At 43.7% G+C, this 25,019-nt stretch overlaps 1 protein-coding gene across 2 annotated transcripts in view; it reads right to left on the bottom strand.

Moving 5' to 3' along the window:
- Positions 1-25,019, bottom strand: part of LLGL2 (LLGL scribble cell polarity complex component 2) — a 32,731-nt gene that overhangs the window by 6,126 nt on the left and 1,586 nt on the right. For both annotated transcript variants that reach the window (XM_088176394.1, XM_014878212.2), the window contains exons 2-17: positions 19,489-19,596; positions 13,228-13,325; positions 12,162-12,243; positions 10,799-10,914; positions 10,090-10,248; positions 9,243-9,405; positions 8,948-9,080; positions 8,092-8,146; positions 7,748-7,902; positions 4,211-4,428; positions 3,655-3,722; positions 2,551-2,704; positions 2,353-2,457; positions 1,321-1,613; positions 910-1,063; positions 489-639 (exon numbers count right to left, since the gene is read on the bottom strand). In XM_088176394.1, the coding sequence (XP_088032520.1) occupies positions 489-639; positions 910-1,063; positions 1,321-1,613; positions 2,353-2,457; positions 2,551-2,704; positions 3,655-3,722; positions 4,211-4,428; positions 7,748-7,902; positions 8,092-8,146; positions 8,948-9,080; positions 9,243-9,405; positions 10,090-10,248; positions 10,799-10,914; positions 12,162-12,243; positions 13,228-13,325; positions 19,489-19,563 (2,179 nt within the window). In that variant the 5' untranslated portion in view covers positions 19,564-19,596. The remainder of the gene's footprint in view (positions 1-488; positions 640-909; positions 1,064-1,320; positions 1,614-2,352; positions 2,458-2,550; positions 2,705-3,654; positions 3,723-4,210; positions 4,429-7,747; positions 7,903-8,091; positions 8,147-8,947; positions 9,081-9,242; positions 9,406-10,089; positions 10,249-10,798; positions 10,915-12,161; positions 12,244-13,227; positions 13,326-19,488; positions 19,597-25,019) is intronic.

Raw genomic sequence — 25,019 nt, 5'->3', positions numbered from 1 at the left:
AGGGCACTGCACAGAAGCAAAGGCAAAAGTACCACCACAATTGCTGTGTCCAGTTTTCACACATTTATACTACAGATGAGCAGAATAAACTTGTGCATACTACTAGTTTGGGCTCTGATGCACAACCAGCCACCACCTTCACCAAAACTAAAAGGCTCTGCTAGAGACAGGGGTGAACTTCAGAGCAAAGAGAGAAGGAAAAGTTTATACTAAAACGTCAGATGCCAATCCAGAACATTTGAAAATCATATATAAAGACTTGATTCAAAGATGAATGGCCACTTGCCTTGGATTAGCCAGCAGCCCAGAATGGCTGAAGAACAATTCTACATGACAACATATGCTCTTGTTCTATATCGGTTTTTCAGCACAGCACAAAGTAGGACACAGGAGGTGCCGAGTTTTCCTGGCAGTAAATCCTAACACACTCCTTGGCAGAAGAAGCAAAAACCCATTTGGAAGCAGAGAGAGATGCTTTTCCTACTCACTGTCTCTCAGGAAGGTATCAGCAAAATACAAGGTTCGCACAAAGCCAGTGAAAGAATCTTCTGCTGAGCGCGCCTCGATCTTGCGCTGGACCGGAGCCAGCTCCATCTCCTGCAACGCATCCTGGTCAAACTTGGCATTTGCTTCTTGCACCTTCACAGGTGAGAAGACACTCAGTCAGGGATAGACACAGGAGTGTGGCAGCAATAGGAAGGCACAGCAGAATCACAGCAGTGACCTTGTCCTCTGCACTGATCTCTAAAAACGTGCCTGTTTTTATCTAACAGAGCAGCATCAGAAACAGCCATTCTTCCCTCATATCAATTGATCTGATAGCAGGGCTAAGACCACCTCCTGCTCCAGGCAGTCTCGGCAACCTCCAAGCTGCAAACAGGTAAGAACCCAAAAAGGTGAAGCCCTCACCTCTGAGGCGTTCCCAGCAGCTCCTCGCCGCTTCCTACTGGACACGCGGCTTCTCCTGATCCGCCGGAACGACTGCCGGAGAGACTTCTTCAAGGATTTCACCCGAGACAGGGGACCCTCCAAGGCCAGCTGGTCACTGGGGTGCAGTGTGCACCTGGAAGAGAGAGAATGTAGCCTCATGGTCACTTTCTACTGGGTGGCAATCACTCCCAGGAGTCCAACAGAAACACACAAATGTTGGAACACACTTATATTTTCTGGAAGATCTTCAAGGGTGGAGAAAAAAGAGAAGCAGTTCTTGCTACAGTGACAGCTCTTGAGAAATCACTTATCACACCTTGCTTTGTTAGTAATTCCAGGTCATCATTAACAGAAGGATTACCACGGAGCCCCTGGAAAGATGATACTTACTTGACGAAGACCAGTCGCTTCTGCTGATGGTCAAAAAGCCCAAACCCATGACTGGTACCAAAGGCCACAAGCTTCCACTCTGAGTGCAGGGCCAAAGAGGTGACCACAGCTGGGGGCTGGCATTGGACAAGGACAAATGGCTGAAAACCAGCTTCAAATCGAACAGGCCCATCTCGAGTTTTTAGCTTCTCGTGACCTTTCCATCGATAGCCCTCTTGGTCCTGCAGGAGATCTGCTTCTGCATGGTCCACCACATGCTCTGCATCCTCATCATTCAGTTCCATCACCAGCACCTGAAAGGAAGAGAACAACTCTGCTCAGCTTTGCTGTGCAGGCAGATCTCCAAGCTGCAGCCCTTCCCTACAGATGGCAAACTACAGCACCTCTCAGGGCAGGGAAATAACAGCTGATAATGTCTAAAATACCAACTACAGAAAGCAGAAAATCCCAGAATGGTTTGGGTTGGAAGGCAAAGATCCTTAAAGATCACCTAGTTCTAACCCCTGCCATACCTTTTGTGGTCAGAGTTCCATCCAACCTGGCTTTAAACACTTTCAGGGATGGGGCACCCACAACTTCTCCAGGCAACCTGTTACAGTGCCTCACCACTCTCACAGTAAAGAAGTTCCTCCTATCTAACATCTAATCTAAACCTACTCTCTTTCAGTTTGAAGCTACTCCCCCTTGTTCTGTCACTCCAGGACCTTGTAAATAGCCTCTATCATGTTTTTTGTAGGCTGAAATTAGGTGACCTCAAACCTTCCCTTCTCCAGGCTGAACAACCCCAATTCTCTCAGCCTTTCCTCACAGCAGAGTTGTTCCATCCCTCTAATCAACTCTGGACTCACTCCACCAGCTCCATATCCTTCCTGTGCTGGATGCAGTGCTCCAGGTGGGGCTTCACCAGAGCAGGGTCCCATTTCCAGAAAACAGAACCATTTACCATGAGAGAAATGGGAAGAGCACATCTCCAGATTACACTGAAACCTGCACTGAAAACAATGTTTATGTAGATTGTTCACATTCCAATACCTGTCCTGCTGTACCAGCTACAGCCAAGTATCCACTGTATTTACACAGGTAGATCTTCTGGATCCCAAGTCTTGGATCATCACTGTAAGGATCAAAGGTACCAACCTAGGCAAGAGAACACAGAGGGGCTGGTCTTTAACTGGGGTAGGAACCAGAAGTGCCCGGGTTTTCAGGAAGTTTTACAAGCAGGAGTTTTACCTTGCGGAGGGGAGGCCACTCATCCTCCCCCAGGGTGTTCATGTTGTCATTGGGATCAGCATCAGTCAGGAACACTCTCACTGTGCTCAGCTTATAAAGAAGGTGCAAGCACACACCAGAGGCATCCCAAAACCTCACTGTGCCATCCTCATGCCTGGGGAGAAGGGTACAGGAGCACACATCACACATGGAGGGTAAAACAGGGGAAATACAGAACCAACCAAACAAAGAAAGAGAAAGATTTTTGGCTTCTTGTGTATTTTTGTGGTTTTTCGTTTCGTTTTAGGTTGTTGGGTTTCTTTAATCCAGCTGTTCTTGGTGATGTGATACCATTACACTAATTTAAGATTATGCCAAAAAGATATGGAAAAGGCAAAAAGCTTAGCATATGGAAGGAAAAACTCATCCAGGCAAAAATACTGTTACTGTGAGGGAAGGGAAAAAATAAAATAAAATAAATTTTAAAAATCAAGCTTTACTCTCAGTTCTCCAGGTGAAAATTTGCAACAGTCTCCCAGTGCAAAAGTAGGAGCTTCTAACATGCTCCATCAAGAAGGAAATCTCAGGAACAGCCCACTGAAACTCTCAAAAGTGCTTTGAAAAGAAAATGGTACATTTTTCTGCAATGAGACAACCTCTTGCTAGCTACTTCCACCTCTTAGCTAGATCTGTTCATGCTGATCAAAGCAGACAGGAGTCCAAACTAACCTCTATTTTAAGATTCAGAGTGTAAGGTAGAGGGAAAAATGCTTCAAAACATGAAAGATTAAGCTCCACTTTCACACTGCTGCCTTTGAACCAGGCTGGATTAGTGCCTGCACTCCTACACACTTTGGGAGTGGGGAGAATGGATAACACAACAAAACTAAAAATCAGCCACTTTCTGGGTTATCTGTGGACATCATGACCTGTTTGCTCAGAAGCAGCAAAATAAATTGGCTTTACAAAGCCAGCAGCACAGCTCTGAGAAGCTGCACTGTAAAGCTGCAGTCTCTGCCCCAAAAGATGAGAAGACTTCAACTCCAAAGGAAAATTTCAGTCAGTCAAAAAAAGGGGAACTGGAACTGGAGAGGGCTCCCTGATGGCTCTCAGGTCAGTACCTACCCTGTCAGCAGCAAGTCCCTCTGTGGAGGATCTGGAGCAATGTTGGTGCCACCATCAATTGGCCAGGGCTACAAACAGAGCAAGAGAAGTGTGTGACTGCCAAGGCAGTGACAGTGTGGAGAGAACAGAAAGTCAGCAGGAGGCCATGAACTCCAGGGCAAGTGGCAGTAAATAGTCCATGCTGTCAGCTTTTGTTTGGATTAGATGTTCCCATTCTGACACCAACTGTGCATTTTAGAAGGCATTCTGCACATTTCCCCGAGAAGCTTCATGCTTATACATGAGAACTTTGCTACCACCAACAGCTGGGAACACTCAGACTTCCCCTCTGGCTTGTCAAAGCTTAAAAAAAAAAATAAAATCACATTTTAATTCCCCAGTGTAACTGTACTGGTGGTGCTTTAGGAAAAAGCCTATCTTGACCCTGTTAAGAGGCAGGACAGTATCTGGTGGGGCTGAACCCTCTGCAGATCATCAGGAACACAGACCACCCACAGCCTGGGCAGTCACACGGACCTGAGCACGGGGGGACACGGGGGGGACACAGCTGCCATACCATACTGGAGTAGTGGATGTTCTGCTTGCTCCCAGCACTGATTATCCGCTCCCAGAGCTTCAGGGGGATGTTGGAGACGTGGTGGGAGCAGGTGATGGCTGAGCAGTGCAGGGAGGCCAGGTATGGGGGGTGCACTGCTGGCCAGCCTGCACTTTTCAAGTCTATGACCACGAGCTCTTCTTCTGCCAGTGCCACCAGGGCAGAGGGGTCATCGAACTCTGCAGAAACAACATTCACTGAGGCTGACAAAAATCACTGTCCAAGGTCAGTGCTTCCTGTAAGGCTGCTTTGAAAACTGTCATCACACAGCTCCACATCAACATTTTTGTTGGAAAAAGATCTTAAATGCTTCTGTGTTAACTGGGCCTATTGAGTATGAATGGATCTGAAGACACAGATTTACTGCAAATTCATGTTTCTTTACATCACTCCTGGGACTGTGACAGTGACTTTTAATAGATTTCATTGCAGAGTAAAAAACTTGTTAACAGCAATGACTAAATAACACAAAGTTCATACTTACTACAGTAACAGCCAGAATTCCAAAAACTTTACCTGCAGCTAATTAACAGCACTGGGTGGAAAGACAGGGATACCAGCAGTGACCCATTTAGTGCTGTGTAAGGACCACAGTCCATCCAGGCTAAGCTGCTTAAACATGCTAATGCCTTGGGTTCTGCAGAATGCTTCTCTGCTTGAACTGACAAGTATTTACAATTCAGCTCTTTCACCTTTCATTTTCTCTTCCTCTCATATGCTCTGACACATCCTCTAGACTTTCCTTTTAAAGATCTGTACATCACCTAATAATTTTTTTGTGTATTAGGAACAACTACAAAAGAAATATGTTAATGTAACTTGACTGGTGACACCTGACACAAACAAAGATTTTAATTTCTACTTACAATGGAAAATCTTGAGTGAAATAAAATTTAGTCTACAAGGACATTATTGCAGCAAGGTTCCCAAGTCAGCCACAGCAGCAGACTTGTGGGGAAAACCAAAACCACCGACCAGTTCACAGCAGTGACAATGAACACAGCTACAGAAATCTGGGTGAATATAAAGCTGGATTTGGGTTGATAAAACAGTGAGCAAACTACCTAACTCAGCTTTTCCCCCACCTAAACTGTACTTTTACTTTCCTCCCTTGCTTGGTTGATTACCTGGTACACATTTGCAAGAAGGCACATACCAACACTGTTCACTCAGCAAAATTAAATTCAAGTAATTAGTACTTGGCATCACTAGTTTCACCTCTGACTAGGCCCAGCCACAATACATCACCAATTAGTTCAGTTTCTTCATAAAAAAAAAAAAAGCTTTCTATTCAGTTTTACTTTCCTTTCCTATGTATCATCATTTGCAGTTGCCCACAGGACTTCATAATAAAACAAATAATATCATCCCTGCACTGTAACAGCCCTGCAGTTTGCTGTTGCCAACATTAACCAAAAGTGCTCTATTTTAACAATGTTTTTCCCTGCAAAAACACACATCTGAGCTCATTTCTTGTGGCAAGAATCTATTTTAAGTTGCTGAAGTAGCAGGCACACTAGAATTTGTCATGATTGCCGTACACTCACTCACCTCATTTAAAAATATATTAAAAAACCAAAACACACACTTCCCCCCCAAAAAAAAGCAACTACTAACAAAAACAACACCAATAACAAAAAAAAAAAAGAAAACCAGGAAGGGCTGGCCTTTTTAAAAAAACTGTTTCCACAGCATATTCAGGGTAGTGGAAAGTCACCAGCTACAACCATGCTGCAATGCATTAGCTTTGTGCTTATTAAATTAAGTGGCTTTGGTATACAATTAATACCTTGGTATTGCCATTGCAGGGAAGACTGCTTAAGGGCAAACAAGGCAAGCTAGGTAGATCCACTAAGCTTAGGCAATCAGCCACAAGGAAGCTTGTCAACCACAGAAACCTCATTTTATTGTAAAAAACTTCCTCATCTGAGTGCAACAGTTTCAGTTTCCTGTAGCAGCTCCTGTCTAAACCCACTGACAGGGGTGTTCACTGGATCGTTCAACTCTTGGGAAGTAGAAATACAAAGCCTGTTTGTGCATTTATTTCATCCTAAAGGATTTCTAATCATATGCAGAACCTGAACTCTAAGCAGCGCAACTCTGACCTAAAAACTCAGATTTCTTTCATCTTTAAGACTTTTGTTCCATCATCCAGAATCTCCACTCTGACCATTTCATAGACAGTAAAAGGGTCTCTTCTCTCTCCTTTGTTAAGACCAAAAGGTATTGAACTCCAGGTATGAAGCAGTACCTCAACTTTATCAGCACTGGGAGCTTGAAGGTTTAGACCTGTAGGTTCTGCACACTTGGAAGATGTTTATAAAGGCAGGGAAAATCTGACAGACACAGACAGGCACTTCTGCTCAGTTACACTGCATCTTTCTGCTCTCTTTTCAGTGACCTGAGAGGCTCTGTTAAGATCTAGGAAGAGAGGCAAGAGGGAATGCAAGAACTGTTTCTTTCTGCCTCTCCCCCGCTGGATCCATGCTCTGCTTCCCAGAACAGAGGCCAGAGGGATCCAGCCTGCACCAAGAGACTCTGATGTGGAGCTGTGGCTGTCACCCCTCCCTGGCAGGACACAGGACCATTGGTTTGGAAACCAGTCCAGCAGGTACACCAGAGACTGGAAAGCCTGAGAAGATCCAGTAACAGAAGATTTACTTACAAGTTCCTAAACAATTTGCAGTTTAGTCTGATCCAGCTTCCAACACTGCACATTTTTGGAGCTTGAAATAGCATTTTATACTCAGTTACTCCAAGTTAGCCAGAAGCAAGAACTATACCAGCATTAAACAAGGAGCTCTTGGGGAAAACCCTTTACAGTTTCATGAAAAGGAAGAATGTACAGTCACTGCAGATGTCAGGGCAAGAAACCTCCTCAACAGAAGCAACAATCTGACAAGCTCTACTCAATTTCAGGAATGAGAACTATTCAGTTTACACTCATGTTCACCAGCAATAAGGAAATTAAGTTCTTCATATACTGACCCTTGGTTCTGTGTCACCCTTTGCTGATTTATTACCCAGAGCTCCAGACACAAATCCAGGTACTAATTAAAAGAAGCAGTGTCTCAGTGGGAGTAAATTCTGGTTTTAATTATTAGCCTCCTTTGAAGTGCTATTTCCAAACAACAATATTCAGATTCTCATTTCATGACCTGGTTATGCCCAATGTCCAGCTTAAACAGATACAAGCTTAAGAGATCTTCTCATTAACAGAGTAGCCTAATTTTTTTTGAGGAATGTATGACATTTGTAACTAGCCCTTTATTTACACCAGTATTTTACATTTCACTTTTAAATGGGAATCTTTCACAGCTGGACTCAATCTTAAGGGTCTTTGCCAAACGAAATGATTCTGTGATTCTCTGCTGAAGTCTCAGAAACTCCCCAAACAACTGACCTCCTTATCACATTTCATTGCTATTTATACCAGGCAGATTCCCACACACGTACACAGCTACCCTAATTCCTCAGTAATGCCCTTCCCTCACATACCTGCAGCAGGATCTGAACTGAAGATTATAAAGAAGTCAATCACTCGGGAGGTGAAGTCAAAGGCTGTTTGCTGGCTGCCGTGGATAACAGAGATACTGTGCCTGTCCCCATAGCTAGCCCGGGGCATTCCTCCTTGGAATATTATGTAAGGAAGCCTTGAGAGAAAGAAAGAAAGAAAGAAAGAGTTCAAGTGGTCTGTGCTGAAGGGAGGAGCAAGAAAAATTTTAAAGAAGTGTCAAAGAGTTTGACAACAAATTCTTATGATGTTACTCTAAAGGGTTCAAACGGCATTGCACAGTGCACCCTTCATATAAGAGAATGGAAGGGATGCACCACAAACTCACCCATTTTTTGTTGTCTGCCAGTAGATCTTGGAGATGGCCTTGCAAGGAAAAGGACCTGAGAAAACAGAGTTATTTGCTGCAATTCAAAAAGTGCATCTTTACATCAGAAGTTGCTGATTCTGCTTCAGCCAGGTCACCTCACTCTCCACCCCAAGGGGAGCCACCTAAATTAACAGGAGCCAGCAGCACCTCCCCAGACCAGGCCACATCACACAATCCTTCTGGGACACACTGACCACAGAACCCTGCAGCAAAACACAGCTCAGGCTCAGGGGAAGTGTGAACCATGCTGCTGATGGCTAGCCACCCCCTCACTGCCAGGGAGACTGGAAGTGCTGCTGGAGGAGCTGATTAACTAGAAAGGATTGCTAAAATCACAGCCATTCCTGACACTAATATAAAGTGATAGAGCTTTAGAAGCTTTTTCACTTGAAAGGTGACATCATCCCCATTTGATGGCTTCCAGCAAATCAGAAGCTTCATTTAATCACTGCTCAGGTTGACAAAAAATACACTCAGCTCACTATTAATTACACAGGATCCAAGCAACTCCTGCTGAACAGGACACCAGCTAAAACAAAAAGCTGAATCACCAACACCCTTCTTCATAAGGGGCACTAATTTTGTCAAGACTTGCTCTCCGTGTTCAGGACAGACTTCAACAATGCACAGGAGTTTCAAATCCAAGAGAAGAACTGGTCTGAAATCCCTTATTACAGGCTCACAAGCTGTTCAAGAGGCACCTCTGCATTTTGCCATTAAATACCAGGGAGAATTGTGACTTGAATATCCTACACCAGCTCAGAATTAGTTTGAGTTTGGACAATTACACAACAGTTAAACCTCACTTACTGACCATAAGGCACAGTGTTTTCCAGAGGCTCTGACTGCCTGTTGTCACTGGATACTGGCCACTGGGTGTAACTTCCATCGTAGTGACAACTAATGAATTTACTGCCATCCCTCTGCCAGTAGAGGTTCTCCAGTTGCTGAAAAAAAACCATACAAATGACTGCTCTCCAGAGAGCTGTTATCTCCCCAAAACAACCTGTTCTTACTAAAAGAGCAGCTTTGTCAGGCTCTCCCTGCACCTGATTTTTCTTCAGAGTGTCAGTGAGAGCCCTTCCTGCCCTGCTGAACTGAATCAATACCTGGCTGCCCAGGAAATGCTGTGTTGCTTTGTTATTCTGCAGGTCCCAGAGGACAATCAAGCCCCTGCTGTATCCAATTAGGATCTGGTCAGGGTTCTTAGGATGCTCCTGAAGGGCTTCCACCAGTTCACAGGATCGCCTGTTGCAATTATCTTCTGGTATCCTGCAGGAGGAGAAGAGAAAACCAAGAGAAGCTAATTCTGAAAGGACTGTAATAAAAGGTGTCAGAACGAGAAATTAAGTGGCAAAATTGAAACAGGTAGTTATAATCTTCCCACAAATCCTTCAAGCAGCAGAAATATCTTATGGGAGACATCACATCAGGCCTATCACATGGACATGGACCCACTCCTGTTTTCTTCAAGGAAAGACCAAGGTTTACAATGAATTCCAGGACTGTAAAGACAGTTTGAACCACTCACTCTATTGTCTTACAGAATAAAGGTAAGATGGAAATGTCAGTAGGAGATGTGAAGTAGGACAGCTTTCAGCAGCACTCAGCAGAGTGATGAAAACCCCATTTGAACTGAGCAGCATCAGATGTTCAGCCAGTGGCTGAAAAAATAGATGTGTAATTACAGTTAAACAAAATATTTTTCTTTCAAAAAAAGGGCACAAGGTTTGCAGATTCACCCCAAGTGAACATGCTGTACCTCCACAGTACAGGCTGGACCAGGACAGAAACTGTTACTTAACACACACCAGCACCAAAAGTTACTTTCATGAGAGTCAGGCAGATATGGACAATGCTTAACACAACAGTGAGGCCCCAGAACATAATGTGGGGTGACATTTTAACAAAGGATGTGTCTGCTAATGGGATTCCACCTCTTGTCTGCTCACTCACCGCTGCAGCACGGCCTCAGGGGTGATGGTCCTGTCCTCCAGCACTCTCAGCGAGGGCAGCTCCACCACAAAGATGTTGCCACTCTCTGTGCCAAGGTACAGCACCTCCCGTGAGGAATGTGGAAGCACAGCTGTCACCTGGGTGGCACTTGGTGGAGAGCTGGGGATGCAAAGAGACTCTTGTTACTGAATTTGGGAGAGTTAACAACAGAACAGGGGCATTTATCAGTTCATTTGTTTTGGAGGCATGATTTTTTTTTTAAAGAAGGAAAACATCGACTTTAAAATAAATTATGTCAGTAATTTGACAAGTGCATGGACAAAGAACCAGACACCTTGTTTACAGAACCCTCTCTAAGTGTTCCTAAAAATAGCTCACCTAAAACTGGCAAGATCAAGTGAAACTAAAAGGACAACAGCATTTCAAAGTCTGACTTAAGGCATAGTTAAATTTACCTAACCTTAAGATTAATAATTCCTGTACTCACAACAGTGAATGCACAATATTTTAAAATATGTCACCCTCTGCACTGGTTGAGCACTTTTAAAAGCTGGTCTCCCATGCCCTAGCCAGCTCCTGGGTGGTTTCCATGGATGCTCTTTCAATGGATTCAGAGGAGTGGCAGGCTGTAAGAACTGGACAGGCTCTAACTTAAACAAGAGCAGAATTTTCTGGCTTGCTTGTCCCCAGAGCAGCTGCTGTGGCTCACCCAGGTGGCCCTTTGAGGGTGAAGCGATGCTCCTCCCGCAGCTCAGATGCTCCTCCGTGCTGCCTCAGGCTCCAGAGGTGCAAGCTGTTATCATCCAGCAGTGTCACCAGCTGGCACTGCAAAAATCACACAACTTGCTTTTTTCAGAATGCCAGTATTAAATATAACACAGTAAATTTAGCAGTAGAGTTGCTGCTGTTCATAATTCCCTGCTAAAACAGGACTGGGGAGCTGGTTCAGTTTTTTATGGCAGTGGACAAACACTGCAGCAATGGGATTTGGGGGGTGGAGGGAGACAAGAATGAGCCTAGAGGCTCAAAACCCTGTTATAAAGGCACAGGCTATCAGTGAGGGGGATGACAAGGATTTAGGCTCCTGAAGATCAGGCTGTGCTGTAAAGCCCAGCCATGCAGCTGCAGGCTGGATCTCACCTCCTCCAGGCTCAGCACAGGTTTGCTGAACACACCCCAGCTTTGGGTGGGGCTGATACACTCTGCTACACCACACTCCTCACATTCTTCGTGTCCAACCTCATTCTGGAGGGTTGTGTCAGAATCCTTTTATGAGCCCAGCCCTGCTGGCTGGATGTTCAAATTGAAGCATTTTACCTGCTGCAGCCACACCTGGTGCAACACTCCCCATGGGAGTTTCAGTTTATACCATTAGTTAAGCAAACAGACACCCAAAACCGCCTCAAGAACTAAATCCCTCTCATAAAGAGGCCACTTGTGCTGCACTGGGGGCATCAGGCAACAAAGTCACCAGTCTGACAGTCAAGGGAAAGGAAAAGTGGTTAGACAGCCACCAGACATTTGGAAAATTCTTGCTTTCCTATTTTTAGAGTGTGGCAATAACTGCTCAGCAATCCCCAGGAGCAAGATTCAATACCCCCAAACACAAAGGCAACAAACTTAACAGCAGATGAGGTTAGGAGTGCTGTTCTGAGCTCCTGAAAATAATTAAATCAGCTCAGCAGCAGCTCCTGTTCTATCTGCTGTGCAGAGCAAAGACCACCCAGTACTATTGAAAAAATAGGGGCTGCAAAAGGAAAAGGAAGTTCTTGCTTCTGCAGCAGATTGCCTGAACTGTCCTGGCCTTATTACCATTCCCAGGATGTTGCTGGAGACAAATGACTAACAGTTATGAAGAATAAAGCTACTCTTTAGTTTAAAGCTTCTCTTTTAGTTTTACTGAGCATCTCCACAGCAACAAGAGCCGCTGAGAGCACAAAATACACTGGGATAAACATTCCCAACCAACCTTTGAATATACTCGGTAATAGGAGCCCAGATCCCTGGAATAAAACCAACACCTGTTTAGGAGAGATCTGCTTCTATCACAGAGGCACTGAAAATGCACTTACCTGATCAGGTATAAAGTGAATTTGCATTACAGTGTTGTTTTCTTCATGTAAACCCATGAACTCCACCCCAGGAGCACCATATCTGATGAGTTTGTTGAGGATCTACAGTATTTAAGGTGGCCCACAGCTACAATTAATTGATAAGAAGCTTGCTAGCAAGCAAGACAAAAAGAGATTAGTCTGAAACCACATTTTACTGTTGGTGAGCTGGACTGCAAGAATCAATGCAAATCTACTTTTGATTTTATACTTGCAAAATTTGCAGACTGTGGAGAACAGGGAAGTTCACTTCTTCCTTCAGTATATGCAGAAGAGGTGCCTGGACCCTGTTTTTTCTCAAGGATGTTCAGTGGTTTCCCAGACACTACAATCCTGCTTAACTAATTTGTAACCAGGAGACAGATGGCCACTGCCTGCATGTGGAGCCCAGCCCCTGAGCACAAACAACACCAGCAGTGAATGATTAAGCTGGCAGAGACAGCACCAACTTTTCCTTTCTGGGCTGGGTGACATGCCTGTTTTACAGCTCATCTAACTGGTCTCTGCCATGAGAATCATTTCACACACACATAAAAATCAGACTGGACGTCATTAGCTAAAAAAAAAATAAATTACCACCTTCAATGTTTAGGTCTTTAATTCCTGGATGGTCAAAAACTCAGGAAGTAGAAAGCATTTCTGACTTCAGCTTTAACCTTTGAAATAGAATTGCTTTAGGAAAAAAAAAAAAGAATAAAAAGGAACCCTGCCCCAAATATTTAAACAACCTTGGAATTTACAATGTGAAGGATTGCTAAACTGAGGCCAGATCTAGCCTGACCTTCTGCATAGCAAGAGCAGAGTCTTGTTTAATATCTGCATCAGCTCAGCTTCTGTTGGAGCTGTAGCTCAGCTCTTTGGGAAGATAATCCCACCCTGATCAGACCAAAATCACTCCAAACCCTGGCAAACTGTTTCAGTGTTCAGTAACCTTGCTTGCAAATTCACACTTAACTTTTGAAGTGTCTTCAAAGCTGTACTGAGTGCTGAGGTTGGAGAATTCTCACCCAAGGTGTTTCAAGGATACAATTTGATGGCTCCTGATCGTGTCCCAATGGCCATGAGCCGGAGAAATGGGCTATAGCCCAGGGCACTGGGCTGGTGGGGAAATCCATGTTCCACAGTCTGGGGGAGAGAAGGAAAAATCACGATCAGCAGCTTGTTCCATGGGCATTGCTGGGCAGAAAGTCAACACAGCATGGCACTCAAATACAGCACTTAATGGCACATAAGTGTTCAAATCTTTTTGATTTGCTGAACAACAGCCTAATGATGAATGTGTGCCAAGAATCCCTGGCTCCACAGCCAGGATATCCAGAAGTGTAACAGAAATGAAAGAGAAACATTCTGAAAACAGTAGTCTGAGCAGTTCTTGATGTTAAGATTATAAATAAACTCTGCATAAGCACAGCTTAGCCAGTCAATACAACACATTCCATCACTCCACATCAGCTGCACTTCTGTAAACCAACTGCTCAGCACAATTGCAGAGTCTGACACAAATACCGAGAGCTGTAAGATCAGCTTTATCTGACAAATTCCACACAGGTCAGCCTTCCTGACCTCTTTGTGGTGACTGACATGAAGAAATGTGCAAAGCAATGCAGAGCTACGAGTGAACATCAGTGCTCATCAAGGAAACGAAACAGATTTCCTGTGAGCACTCAGGAAAACTAATGTAATCCATATCCATTTTCCAGAGGGAACACTGGAATTTAATGAGAGCAGGAACCTGCTAGGCCACCTCAGAGTAATTCAAAGCCATTTGGGACTAAAAAGATGTCACAGAGAGCAGTGTTGCTTGGCCTTGGTGTCTTCCCTAAAGTACATTTAAATCACCTTAAATTATATTTCCCTAAAGTACAATTTAGAGCTGCTGCAGGAGGGAGATTTGGAGTGTTTGCACACACCACACTGAGCACTGATGCATTTACACACCAGGAAATAATATCCTGCCATGCTTACAGGATGCCACCAAACTGACTGGAAAATAGCTGAGTGAGGCTTTCACAAGTGCTAATGCACAATTCCTATCCTGGTTTGGGCAAAACCAAAAACCAGAGTGCACCAGCACACAGCCAGGTAAAGAGGGCTGGTGTGCCAACAGATTAATAGGGAAGATGAAGAGGGATGCTTCCTGGAGACAGCTGATCCTTGCAGGCCAAATTTCTGGAAAATACCTTTTTCTAAGACAAGCTGGCCAGCTGCAGAACAGGAATTCACTACATTCACTATTGAAAAGAAAAAAAAAAAAAAAAAAAAGCAGAGAACTCTCCATCTACGGCACTTGCACGTCACTCCCATCATTTCCATCATGTCTGGAGCAAAGCTACCACATCACTTAAGTTTTATGCCTTATTCAGCCTAAAAGTAACACCTGGACTTTATTTCCTGCATAGTGATTTCCCAACTTAATCCCCTGCACGAGAATGAAATGGAGCCAGTTTCATTTCCGTGGTCAGGCCATAGCCCGAGGTGCCCCAGCTGCTGCAAAGCACTTTAATGTCCTGCTCAAAGACAGCACGGGAGGATCCAGCTGACTCCAGAGTCTGCCAGTTTGCTTTGGTTTTACTCATTTGATCACAATTCCTAAGCTGCAAGAAAAGACATCCCTCCTCTAAATACTGGGTAGCCCAGCCTGAGGTTCTCCTAAGGGAAGCTGAGCCTCTGTAGAAGATAAAACAGAAAATATTGGAGCATTTCCCAATTTTCTGCTTGCCAACTCATTATGTTTGCTCATTAGGGCAAAAGAGTAGATAGTAATTTTTTTTACCTTTTATAGCTAGTAAGCCAAGATTAGTACTACAAGTTCCAAGACCGCTGAGTTTACTTCCTTTTTTGATAACTTAAATCTCCAGCCTTAGCTATTTACTCGAAGAAGGTAATTTAAGTGTTAAGTTTGCATTATTAAAAACAAAGTTTGAGAAGTCAATCTTTTTACTGTCACCCTTCAAGCTGCTGCTAACCAACCTTTGCATAGCTACACATATAAAACTTCCTGGAGAAGGCTGTATGAAATTAAGAATTTTATCAATGGACTCAGAATTGAAACAGAGCAGTTTCCTAATGCAGAACAGGCAAAGAAGAATTTCTCTGCACTGTGACTGAGGCAACACAGAAAAGCTTCCCAATTGTCAAAGTTGTGGGAGTATAAAGCTATGGTGCAAAATTCTGGGAAGAAGATCCAAGGTAACATTATCTTAACAACGAATCAGACATTTAAATGAATCAGGTGTAGCACAGGCAATAAACACCATTCCACTCTCACCCAAAACAAAGTGAGGAATTTCTTAGGGAGACACCAATGTAACTCCCCTGATAGTTTTAGTTTCAACTTGTTCACAGTCACTGCACTGTCAGGTTATCAGCACAACCAGGTGCAATTTTCAGTGACACATCAATTAGAAACTGTGATTATCCTAAGATTTCATCCAGCCCAGAAGATAAAGCTTTAGCCACAACTCTCAGAAAACCATGACTTATACAATACTGCAGTGCTTGTTAGGAAGCTGTCAACACCAGCCTTAATACTGGCCTAATTATATCTTGGGTTTGATGTGTTAATTTGTAAACACATTAGACAAGTCAATAAAAGCTTTAATTTTCAAGTATGAGACCTATGAACTTCACAACCAAGTGTGTATGATTCAGTAATAATAATAGGAGGGTGATTTTTTTTTTCCTCCAGGTTTTCATTCAACCAAAAATTTGAAGTACCCCCCCCCCATTTCACAGACAAATTTGCAAAAGAAAACTATCAGTAACAACCACAGTGTGCTACCCAGCTGCTCATGGAGAGCAGTAAAGGTTTCTGGTAGCTCTGAATCTTCAAGATGCCCATAAGATGCAACAAAGATAACTCTCTTATGTCATTTGTTTCCACAGCTGGACAATAAAAGCTTCAGGGTGACTTTCTGGCTGCATTTGACACCACCAGGGCCAGGCATTCACATTCACTGTCCTGATTACCCAGATCTTTTCCCTGCACTCATTTGCACCCAGTTGTTAAATCACATCAAGCCAGCTTTGGGCTCCCTCCTTTGCTGCCCTCGGCAGCTTTCATCAGCCAATCCTTTCACCTGCCCAGCAGGTAAGCTCAGCAAGGGGGAGAGAGGGGGGCAGGAGGCAGCAGAGGTTACAATGGAGCCTTTCAGCAGAGCTGAAACAAGAAACTGCAGTGCCCACAATGTGCCCTCCTTCTCAGAAGAGCCTTTGTTTCTATGGGGAAAGGTAAGAGATTTTTTTTTTTTCAATCTCCACAGGTTTGTCAGACTCAAGCAAGCCTGGTGTCAGCAGCAGTGACAGAAATGCTTCATGTCAGTCATATTTACTGCAGGAAAAACGTGGCCAAACTGAACAGTTGTTCCCAGCCCACGCTAAAGCTGTGCTGATTAAATTCATCTCTGTCTTCCTCCTTCCACTTGTCTCTGCTTTCCTCCCAGACTGTTTTATGACAGAGCAGAGACAAACCCAACCATAGCAATACAAGCCCTGTCCCTTTGTTAATTCATCTTTTGAAGAAACAATGAAACCTGGATGTGCTAACTCCACTTCGAGTAGACACTAATTCAGATTTCAGGAAAGCTCTCCATCACACCCATCAGCAAAGGGGCAGGAAGCCTGAAAACAGGGGGAAAAAACATGAAGCCATAAATTAAATGCAATGCTCCCAGTTGGGTAACATTCAGCTGTAAGACAGGCTGGTTCACCTGTGTGTTACCCATCATCTAGTCTGACAATGCCAGCCTGAACATGTTTCTTCTACAGGGCTTGGACTGAGCCAAAGGCATCCAAATACTACTTCCAAAAGCAGAATAAACTCAAAGAAGTAGACTGCCAAGTCCACATACCTTATCCTTCATTCTATCCACTGAGCTAAAAACAGATTCTTGCAACAGGTACACACAAGTATGGGAAGTTCTTACTCATACAGAGAAACAGATATGCAAAGCTGAGTGACTAGCAGAATTTATTTGAAACAAACACAACTTTGAAGACAGTTTGAAGCACTAGTCCAGTCATCAGCGAGTCCTTTAAAACCATCTGGACCACCTCTAATGCAAAACAGAAATGCAAGAGAGAAGCATTAAGAAGATCACAGCCTATTTATACCTGACAGAATAAAACAAACAAACAAAAATCCACCACTACCAATTAAATAGACGTTCTAAATTGAAGTCCATTCTAGGCCAGCGTGGTCAAATACATTCCACTACACTAATTCTAATTCTGTGTGGCATCATGCATTTATATCCAACTTCAGTGTAAAATGAGGGCAGGAATCCCCAGCACCTTTAAGGTACAGACCTTGCCTTTAGTCATGACCCGCATCACACACTGAAGAGGTGCAAATCCACCATGCAATTTCTCTGATCAGCAACTTTACAGGCCCACAAAGTATTTCCCAAGCAGGTTCTTAACCAGAAGTCTTTCAAAGACCTCAAATAACAAGCGTTAAAAAAGAAAAAAACCTGCTTACCAGCACTAATGTGCTTGCTCTAATAGCACATTAGACCAGGACAGCCTTGGCACACAAAGCATTATGATTCTTGGCTCCTTGAAGCCACAACATTCAACAGCTCAGAATTAAGGTCTGACTTTCCCAGATTTTCTCAGTCTACCTAGCTGCGAGTAGATGTTTATTGGATCAAAGGGTAGAAGCTTTCAAATGACCCATTATCTCTGGAAATACTGGAATGGGAGACACAAGACTTGAGAGAAAAAAACTCTCACTTTTCTGGAAGAAAAGAGTGAAGTGCAAAAGATTCTGGTATAATGCTCATTCCCTTCTGATTTTTATTAGAAAAGAACAGGTTACTGTGGCTTAAAGGTGCAAATGCATTTTACAAGGCCTTTAATTACCAAGCTGTTAATGAGAGTAAACCATTAGGAAGTGTCCAGAGTAGTTGTCTCCCTAGAAACAAGACGTCATGTTTACCTTCAGGACTGAATCAAATGGAGTCACAAGTCCTGATGTCAGCTTCTAATATATTTGGAAGTTTCCCTCTGCTGTCAAAGCTAGTTCTTTCAACCCTGTTTTGCATTATCCAAATTAGTGTGTCTCTGGCAAGTAAAGCTCAGCCAAACATAAGAGAAAGGCATATTCAAGGAAGAGCCAGCCCTAAAATAGCAAAGGTTTTCCAAGGTATATATAATTTTAAATGCTTATAAGCAACTCTGACCCATCCCTGGGCCGTCTTTTCTGAAGCTGACATTGCATTTAGCCAGATGCAAACAACTCAAACCTGGTCTGTATTCACTGATTTTTCTACTGCATCTGCACTAGGATTTCCTGGTGCTAGCAGGCAGAAAACAGACCCAAAGCACTCTTGAGTTCCTTTGTCTCCCCAATGGCAGGAAGGTATGCATGGAATTGATGTTGCTTAGTACCAATTACATTAAATCATTTATCTCAAATATCCACAGTTCCACTTCAAGTATCCATCTACACTACAATTCTAATGAATCAAGGAGGTTATTTCCTATGCTGATTTCATTTATCCATTACACTTTTCAGCAAAATTTCACTTAAACATTGGAAACACAAAACCTACAAATATATTTCTGCTCCCCAAAGAAAGAGAAGGTAGCCATTAGCCTAGCCATGATTTAATACCAGGCATTTTCAAAGATAAAAGCACTATGCTCTGGCCAGAGCTCAAAAGGAAAATGCCCAGAGTGGTGGATAGATAGCACAGCCATTGCCATTTCTTCTTCACAGAGGGAAGGAAAAAACCTAGAAACAGATTCAGACTAAGATAATAGTAAATTCATTATTAATGGCCATTGTGCTGCCTAGGTGCTAACACAGCCTTTTAAATGCACATTTAAAAGCAGGGGTACACTTGTAAATCCAAAGCATATTTAGGGACAAAGAACTCTGGCTTCAGCTGAATAATAGGCTGTGGCTTATGTGTATCTTTAGAAAAATGTTTATTTTCCTAACAAGGACTACCTGCAACAGGAACAGTCCCAGCACATAGCAGGACAAGTGACAGACCACTCGGAGGATAGCAAAGCTGAAAATCTCTTCTTTCAGCAAGAGCACTCAACAGCATCACAATATCCTTCCTCTTAAAAAAGGCCAGACAGAACTGAGAACATGCCCAGGAGCTTAAAGGAAACTACTCAGGCATATCAGGGGAGAAAAGGACAGAACTGTAAAAGAGAACAAACCAGCACCTCTCCTAAATTTAACTTTTCCACCCACACTGACGTAGTTTCTCCCTCCTTTTGCAGGATGCAGTGGCTCAGGATAGATTTTTGAGGTCTGAGGAAAGCCCCGTACCTTGTTAAACTGGAAAAGGTCCCGTTTGAGCCTCTCTCTCACTGGATCGTGGCCGGGTCTTAAGAACCTTCTCATCTTCCTTGCTGTAGTATCTTGGCAACAAAAATCCTAACAAAACAAAAAAAGAAAAGCCTATATAAACAAAAGCAGCCTGAGTAGAAAGCAGACAGAAGTAGGTTATTTATTTTAGTTTAGCAGGTAACAAATCAGCCAGAGCAGACTGAGACAACATCACTATCGAGTGACTAAAACCTGATACCAGTCTAGCACAGCTCTCTGGTGCAGCACTTCACAATTCCATTTTCACATTGATAAAGCAAACTAGTGCAGATAAAACAACATGATTATAAAAAGGGTTTTACACTTGGCCATTTTGCAATCCCTGGAGTTGACCTTATCCAAAGAAAAGGCAAAACTGAAGTATTTGCATAAACATTCAGACAAACCCAACCTAAAGGCCAACTCCCAGGCTCAGGCATTATTGACTAGCATCAGTTTTCACCCCAGGTAACCCTCCAGCTATTGAGCCAAAGAGAGAAAGAATCCTATTTTCAGGTCTCTCCATGGGCATGGCAGAAAGGGCGCTGTGCTGCCTGCAGGGGAGCTGCATTAATTATTAACTTGCTTTTGTAAAATATCAACTCCCTGCTCGAGGTGGGGGCAGGGGAAGGGAATTTCGCACCTGCAATTCACCGAGCAGCTGAACACAAAGCAGCGAGTCCCAGCCTCTCACAGCAACAGGAGGATCCAAGCAGGACAAATCAGACCTGAATTAAACCAGCAATCACACGGGGAATCCCAGGCTCCAGCTGCCTACTCTCACATCTCCCCTGTGCACAGGTACGAAGTGACAATAAAACCCTGCCAGCTCCAGAGCAAAGGCTTGAATTCACATCCTGACAACTTACCCTGGTGTCAGTGCTCCTGCCTGCCACCTCTCACAGGCTGCAGTTTACAGACACTTTGCTCAGTATTTTAATTTGCTGGAGCAATCTGCCAGCTACTCTGTACACGGCACACGTGTGCAGTGGGGTCAGAACTCCTGAGGTGCAGTGAAGGATCAGAATGGATATTATACATGGTCAGGAGAGGCTCACATGCACCCACAGCGAGGTGGGGAGCAGGGGGATGATGAGAAAGAGAGGGACCAGGAGCACCAAAGGAACAAGTGAACAGAGAGCCTTGAACCCTTCAAAAGGGTGGAGGTGAGTGAGGGGAGGAGCTTTCACACCTGTACAGATGGGAACAGCACAGCTGGAAACAGGGCGGCTGCTTCTGTGCTCCTGCCAGCAACAATGGCCTTTGGATAACGACCCAAAGCAGCCACTCCTGAGGAGTTGTTTTTCAAAGAGTTCCTAGCAAGGCCTTGCACCAGCTGTGAAGGTCCAAAAGAAGGAAATGGTGTGATAAACAGGATGCTCCACAGGCATATTTTGAGAACTCCCTTTAGAAACTCCCTGGGTTTGTACCTCTTTGTTGCACTGCTGCCCTTTTACCTTTCCTGCTCACACTCCAACATCTGCAGCCACCTGTGCAGCACTGCCATGAGCTCACACGATCAGAGGATCATTCACCTGAGTCACTTACTCCCTAGAATTACTAGGATCACCTACGTGACATTCCAGTCACTTAGAATCACTGGCAGCACCAATCAACACAGAAAAGCTGGCTCTGAGCAGGGCAGCTACAGGTGTCTGTGGGCCACCAGCACAGGCAGGGATGAAAGATATGGATAGAAACAAATATATGAGGACCTCAGAAAAGAGAGGAAGAATAAAAGTGTCGTTTACTTGGAAAGTAAATACTTCTACAATGATTTAGCACCTCAACTGAAATTTCATAAATAGTGTCAGACCATAAGTCCTCTTTTATTAGACATCCCTGAGAGAAGTAGATATTTTCAAAAAGCTACACTCAATTTAAGTTAGCAAAAGTTACAGAGCAGTGACAAGGTGCTGTGCAATGAAAGGAGAGCGTCTCACACCCATGTATAACACACAACTTGCCCTTAGCCAGACAAGGAAAGGAAAGTGCCAAGGAGACGCACCCTTTCCCACTGTCAATCAATATCCTGGACCTGCTAAACGAGGCAAACCCACAGAGAAACTCTACTAATTACCCTCCCCACTTCAGAACAAAAGACCTCAGCTGTGGCAGCAGAGGCAAACTCAGCGTTAGGAGCAAAGAAGAGGGGGCTTGGTTTGAGAAAGACGCAACTTTACATTTAAAACCTTGCTAGAATGTTTTATCCTGAAATATTAATGGCATCCTGAAGCACGCTGTTTGAGCCTGCTTATGCAAGAGCTCCAGGATTCACACTCCAGCCCACAACAACTTGTCCAACAGGCTAAGAAGTGTAGTAGTTGTGAACTGAGCAGTAACTCACTTGAAGAGCCATCACCCTGAAGGGCTGAGAGCATCAGAGAAGGCAAGCGACAAAAGTTACACATTTCAATTATCACAGACTGATATCAGTTTCCTTCTGACCAAAGAACCTTTGAGTGTCACAGTATGGGAGAGGACGAGAGGACAAGCAGTTTTGAACACAGGCAAAGAAGGAACAGCATCCACTGCAGCACAAGTTGTCCAAGCAGAGTTATTATCACAAGTTTACAAGGCTCTTATCAAAGAAAAGAATTTTGGTTTTAGTACAATAAGCAAGTATCTCTTCCAATTCTAGAAATAGATTCCACAATCTGTATAATCTTATCTTCCAGATGCACATTTACATTTTAGCAGGCCAGTTTCTCTCCCACACACCTTTGGAGTCTTACATAAAACTCCAGCCCCATGTGCTCTGCAGTTGTCTGCCAGTCAGCATTTACAACCATCTGGTAACAGTTGTGGCTACCAGTAGCCAGAGAGGAATTCTCCAGTAGCCTCTGAAGCTATGCCAGGTCTGCATGTATCTAATGTTCTTATTTTGCAGGGAAACAATTCTTTAGGCTTACAAAGACAAGTCTTTTACCAGAAACTATGTGCAACATTCTCTTGTTTTCAGATGCATTGAGTGCAGCTGTTTAGAGGCAACAATAGCCCAAGGCTGAGCCAGCCCAAGTTTTGCTGGTACTCAAGACATGGACACCTGATAGCAGAGCTCAGAGCGCCCTGAATTATCAAACTCCTGCTGCTTCCTTACCTGAATGCTCAGCTAAATACAATCATGTCCCCTTTTTTACCCCATTGGGTTAGGTCCAGACACAAAACAAAATCTCCTCACAATTCATATGGAAAGGCAATGAAAGCACAAGAAAATCCTGTTTCCAATCAGACTAAGGAGCAGTTTAACATCACAACCAGATTTCATTTTGTCTTCCTTGCTCAGCTCCATTCATTTCAGATGCAGTGAGAGGTGGCATGTGAACCCATATTCAATAAAAGGACAAATGCTCCTTCCAAAGAGCAGCATTAATTGTTCCTCACTGCTGAGTGCCACCAACCCAGAGCTCCACATTTTCCTGTGGCTTCCTTGTTTCTGCACACAGCAATGGATCTTGATGCCTGTGCACAGCTTGCTGAGACACTCTCCATCATTTTCTCCATCAGCTTGGCAAAGGCTGGCAGGGAACTACCCTGTGCAGAAATTTGTTGCAATTTTTCCTTATGTCCTCCCATGAGAGTGGAATTTCCAGCCAAAATGTTGTAAGTCCCAATCACACAAGTTAATCCAGTCTTGCAAGAAGAGGAAGCCCAGGTCAGAAGTTTTCACTACGTAGACAGTATTAAGTGTGGATGTAGTCTCAAATGAACCCCACAACAAAAACATACCCATAATGAGTTTATTTTGCTCACGTAGCAGAGTTGCAAGGTACCATCTGTGTGCTTCCTTGGCAACCTTTACTCAACTTGAACAGGTTTTCAATGGGATGCAGTCCAAGAACTTTCTTCTCAAAATGCCAGCAAGTATCTCAAGAACTCTTAAATCCTGCCTTGATTTAGGTCTCCTTCTCATTCCTTCCTCGGCACTCCTTCCTGCTTAAAGGGAGAACTTCTACCTATGCAGCTGATAACACTTTATCAACCCTGCTAAAATAAAAGAGGCCTTATCAAGCAGCTTTGTTTGAACTCCAGGCAGTTGGTGGTGCTTTAACAAACCGTCACTACCATGGCCTTGTCTGCACCAGGTTCTCTCCTGCACCCAGGGGTTTGCCTTACTGCTGTTACAACACAGTAAGAGAACAGCAAGAGAACAGAGGCTGGGCCAGCTGCACAGCAAAAAGCTCTTCCTTAGCATCACTGATTTCACACTAACAGAACATAGCTAAGTATCACTTAAATACCAGATTTATCACATTTATCGATTACAGGTGCCATGACTCACTGTGAAAGGACAAGTTTAAGAACAATTTTAGCTTGAAATCAATGAAACAAGCCTGAGCTATTCTTTAACTGTTCATCTCTACCACTCTGCTTGGCTGTGACACACTGTCAAGGCAGATACTCAAGAAGAAAGCACAAGCCAAGCAGAACAGCTACAGCAAGGGAAGGAGCAGTTGCAGTACACAGAGACAAGTGTAAGACACCACCTCCTTTTCCCAGGAGAAGGAAGATGCTCTAACATTAATCTCAGTTTAATGAGATCATGCACAGATCTCCCTTACACAACTGCTGAGCCACTGCTACCCCCAGCACATGCAGTTTCATAAACAGGAGAGTGTTCAGGTGCACCTTGCATACAGTAGTCAGAGAGGAAAACTAAAAGATCCTCTCAAAAGAATTTATTTCAGTGAACCTGGAGAGACAGACAGTGAAATGAACAACTGAACAGACTGTGGCAACACTACACGCAGGTGACTGCCCTCCCAAAACACAAACAGTGTTAAATAAATATCACACATTGATTCTCCAAGAACTTTGAAAATAACTGAGAACTAATCACACAGCTCAGGCAAGTTCATATACTTCCAACAGCCTTGTGCTTGGAGTTACCAGGAACCGCCCACCTGCAACGAATTTGGGAATTGTGCAAACCTTGTGTGTCATTATGACTCCTATTGTGTTCTCCTTGTCATGGGGGCATGGCAACACGAAGTTTCAAAATGCTACAGCACAACAAAGTCTTTGCACTGAACAACATTATTGCCCATGATGCAAAACCCTTTGTATGCTTTGCTCAGAAGTGTGAATCAAACAGAAAAGTGGCTTGTAACTTTGGAGCAGCACTTTACACACAGTGGGTCCATGCAGCAAACTACAAAAGAATTCGCTTCATAAAGCAACACAAAGAGATCCAGCTACGAGAAACTTTTTAATGAGAACTGGAGTTTGCATACAATTTCTGCACAGAAACCAAACCAGTGCCCCCTTTGGTACTTTAAAGAAAGGTGATGGTACTAGCAATATCACATACTCTTATTGCCATGTATTAACTGAAAGACATATGTTTAAAACCTCCCTTGCTCTTTGACATTTCTCAAGCCTCTGTGTCAGCCAAGACACACCTCTTCAATAAGCAATTCCCAGGAATAATTATGTTACCATACCAGAAGGCCACTGGAAGATAAAGGGCTCTCAACTGGTTTAACTCCTCC

Source organism: Sturnus vulgaris, chromosome 20, assembly GCF_052056855.1.
Source record: "Sturnus vulgaris isolate bStuVul1 chromosome 20, bStuVul1.hap1, whole genome shotgun sequence".
In the NCBI taxonomy this organism is placed as follows: domain Eukaryota; kingdom Metazoa; phylum Chordata; class Aves; order Passeriformes; family Sturnidae; genus Sturnus; species Sturnus vulgaris.
The sequence above is the reverse complement of the archived record's forward strand: the minus strand, read 5'-3'. Positions and strand labels throughout refer to the sequence as shown.